Source organism: Dipteris shenzhenensis, chromosome 15, assembly GCF_047967505.1.
Source record: "Dipteris shenzhenensis isolate YYH24624 ecotype China chromosome 15, Dip_SZ_1.0, whole genome shotgun sequence".
NCBI classification, from domain to species: domain Eukaryota; kingdom Viridiplantae; phylum Streptophyta; class Polypodiopsida; order Gleicheniales; family Dipteridaceae; genus Dipteris; species Dipteris shenzhenensis.
The window spans coordinates 53,971,906-53,974,451 of record NC_141610.1 but is presented as its reverse complement, the minus strand read 5'-3'; the positions used below and the strand labels follow the sequence as shown (position 1 = coordinate 53,974,451).

The 2,546-nt window shown below is 47.8% G+C and overlaps 1 protein-coding gene across 1 annotated transcript; it reads right to left on the bottom strand.

Annotated features, from left to right (window-relative positions):
- Positions 1 to 631: 631 nt before the first annotated feature.
- On the bottom strand, positions 632 to 2,284 carry NPQ4 (Chlorophyll A-B binding family protein). The gene is made up of 4 exons (XM_087386188.1): positions 1,989 to 2,284; positions 1,550 to 1,672; positions 1,199 to 1,448; positions 632 to 1,101 (listed from the first exon to the last, which is right to left on the bottom strand). The coding sequence occupies exons 1-4, from the start codon at positions 2,181 to 2,183 to the stop codon at positions 860 to 862; spliced, it is 810 nt and encodes a 269-aa protein (XP_087242314.1). The 5' UTR covers positions 2,184 to 2,284; the 3' UTR covers positions 632 to 859.
- Between the last annotated feature and the right edge of the window lie 262 nt (positions 2,285 to 2,546).

The following is a 2,546-nucleotide window of genomic DNA, read 5'->3' as shown; positions in this document are numbered from 1 at the left end:
TTCGCATAAATCCTCTCCGACATAACAAGGCCTTCAAGTGATAAGTAAGAGAGTAACAACTACGATAATAAACTCGTTGAGATGATAAATAAGAGAGTAACAACTAAGATGATATTATATCTTTCTTTCATAAGTTTACGGGGATAGGCTGCGTGAGATTTTTTTCCAATCGTATTTTTCCATCCGAAAAAGATAAGATTGCTTTATTAGCTATTCGCATAATAGGGAGACAACTTTATTGCATAAAGAGAGCTTAAATAATTAACTAGCATGCATAAAGAACGACGACTTTTCACGCACAATTGATGTTGCAAGTGCCTACTTCCTCTGTTTCTATCTTGCAAAATAGCCAAAGCTATTTTTTGCCTAGTAAATTCAAGACACTTGCCCTAGCAAATTGAAAGTTGAGAGAGAGAAGAAGAAGATGCAGCTAAGAGAGAGAAGAAGAAGTAGCTTAGAGAGAGAAAGAGAGAAAAGGAAAGAAAATGATGGCCAAATTTTAGAAATTACTATGATCGGTTTTAGCTTCTTACAAAAATTGCCATAGCGGCTAAGGCCTAGCCCCCTCTAGCCAATTTAAAGCACAAATATGAAGCAATAAAACAGGCAAGTTCCGACACATTCCCTAAGCTGTTGGAAATTGCACTCTTATTAAAAAGAAATCATATTGTAAGTGACATTTACTAGCCGGGTTCCCTCAAAAGAACGTCAAAGGTTTGAACCTTCGGATTTCCAAATCTACAATGCAAAGCAGCATCTTTTCGCAAGACGCAGGGAGGAGCGGTCGCCATTTGTTGAATGTAACAGCATGCGCGTAAGGAGCACATTGATCCAAGGATAGTACAAGCCTGCTAGGATCCTACTCCTCCTCGTCCGTTACAAATTTGCCGCTGCCCGGGTTGATGGCAGCAACCAAGAAAAACAAGACCCAGAATATCACCAGAGGTTCAATTTCGGTAATGGGCACTCCTGTCTCAATATTTAACTGTGCCAGTGTCCCTTTGCCGGTTATCACTTCACCGATAATGGAAAACGCAATACCTAGCTGGGCCATTCTGCCAACGAAGAGTTCATTGGCTTTCGTAAAACCGAAAGTCGGGCCTGCATTTGAATTACCACCAAAATTATCACAAGAGCAAAGCAGACAGAGCTAATTCAACAATTAAAGCAGCAGTATACGGAGCAGAGGTTTCTTTACCTCCCTCCTTCAACCCGAGGGCTGATTTGAGGCCTTTGCCAGGAGGAATTACTGCTCTGTCCAGTCCAGTGGGCTCGACAGAATCGTCGACAAATTTGCCTCTGTCTCCCAGAGCGCCGATAGCTCCGAGGAGTGTGAAAAGGATGAAGAATAACAGCAAGGGTTCAGTCTCCGTCAAGGGCAACCCTGTCTCCAGATCAAACTGAGCAAGCGTGCCTTTTCCTGTGATGGCCTCACCGAGGATCGAAGCCTGCAGTAAAGAACGTCAGTAGTGGAATGCCTGCGTAAAATGTACTCCTCCACCGCTGCAATTGAACAGTGAAGGACAAATGAAGGAGCGGTGCTACTTACTGCAAAGCCAAGCATTGCAACGCGTCCTACAAAGAGCTCGTTCTGCTTAGTGAAACCGATTCCCCCGGAAGTTCCGAAGATTCCATCTTCAACTTTCCCCTTCTGAGGCTTCGCCGGCGTCGTCTGCACAAGGAGTAAGAGTATGAGGTGAAGGCGCCGCCAGGTGCACAGGTGCATAAGATGATCCACGATTCTAGCTAGCCATAAAGCAGGCAGAAAACCAAGGCGTGGCCAGCACAGGTACACATCACGAACCATAAGCAGGCAGAAAACCGTGCACTATCTACTCGAAGCCAATGGGTAGCCAAAAGGAGGCAGAAAAACCGTGCACTATCTACTCGAAGCCAACGGGGCAGACGCGGGTTCGACTGAGGAGAGCGCCATCTGAGATCCAGCAACGCCACAGAGGCGAAGAAACCACTAGGAAACTAGGAAGTACCTTCTTGGGGGTTTTTGTACCGAAGAGGGCGAAGGTTTTGACGGAAGAGGAGAGGGAACGTTGGGAGGGGAAGGACTGGAGGGGGGGAGCGAAGGAGGAGAGGCTATGGTGGACGGAGGAGGGGTGGAGGCGGAGGCCAGAGTCAGGGGAGGAGAGGGAGGAGGAGGAGCGGGAGAGGAGGGCGGACTGAGCCATGGAAAGGAACTGCGGCTGTGGCGGAAATCACACAGGCAGAAGCAAGCAAAGCAAGCACGTAGAAAAAAAAGAGAAACTCAAAGTAGTTCGTAAACGAAGACGATGACCACCTTAAGATTTTGGTTCAACCTTTAAAAGCACGTTTTTGAGCCCCTACCCTCCACGTGTCCTCCCCTCCTTACCTGGCCCTCCGGATCGAGAATGATGGACTCTGCTTTTGCCACATCATCCGCCTTCTGTTCCCTCCACGTCACCAGATCTCCCTCCTGACCCCACCCCCTGCTCGCTGACCTGGCCCTCCCGATCGAAAATGGTAGACTCTCCTTTCGCCACGTCATCGACCCGCCTTCCAGCCTCCCATTC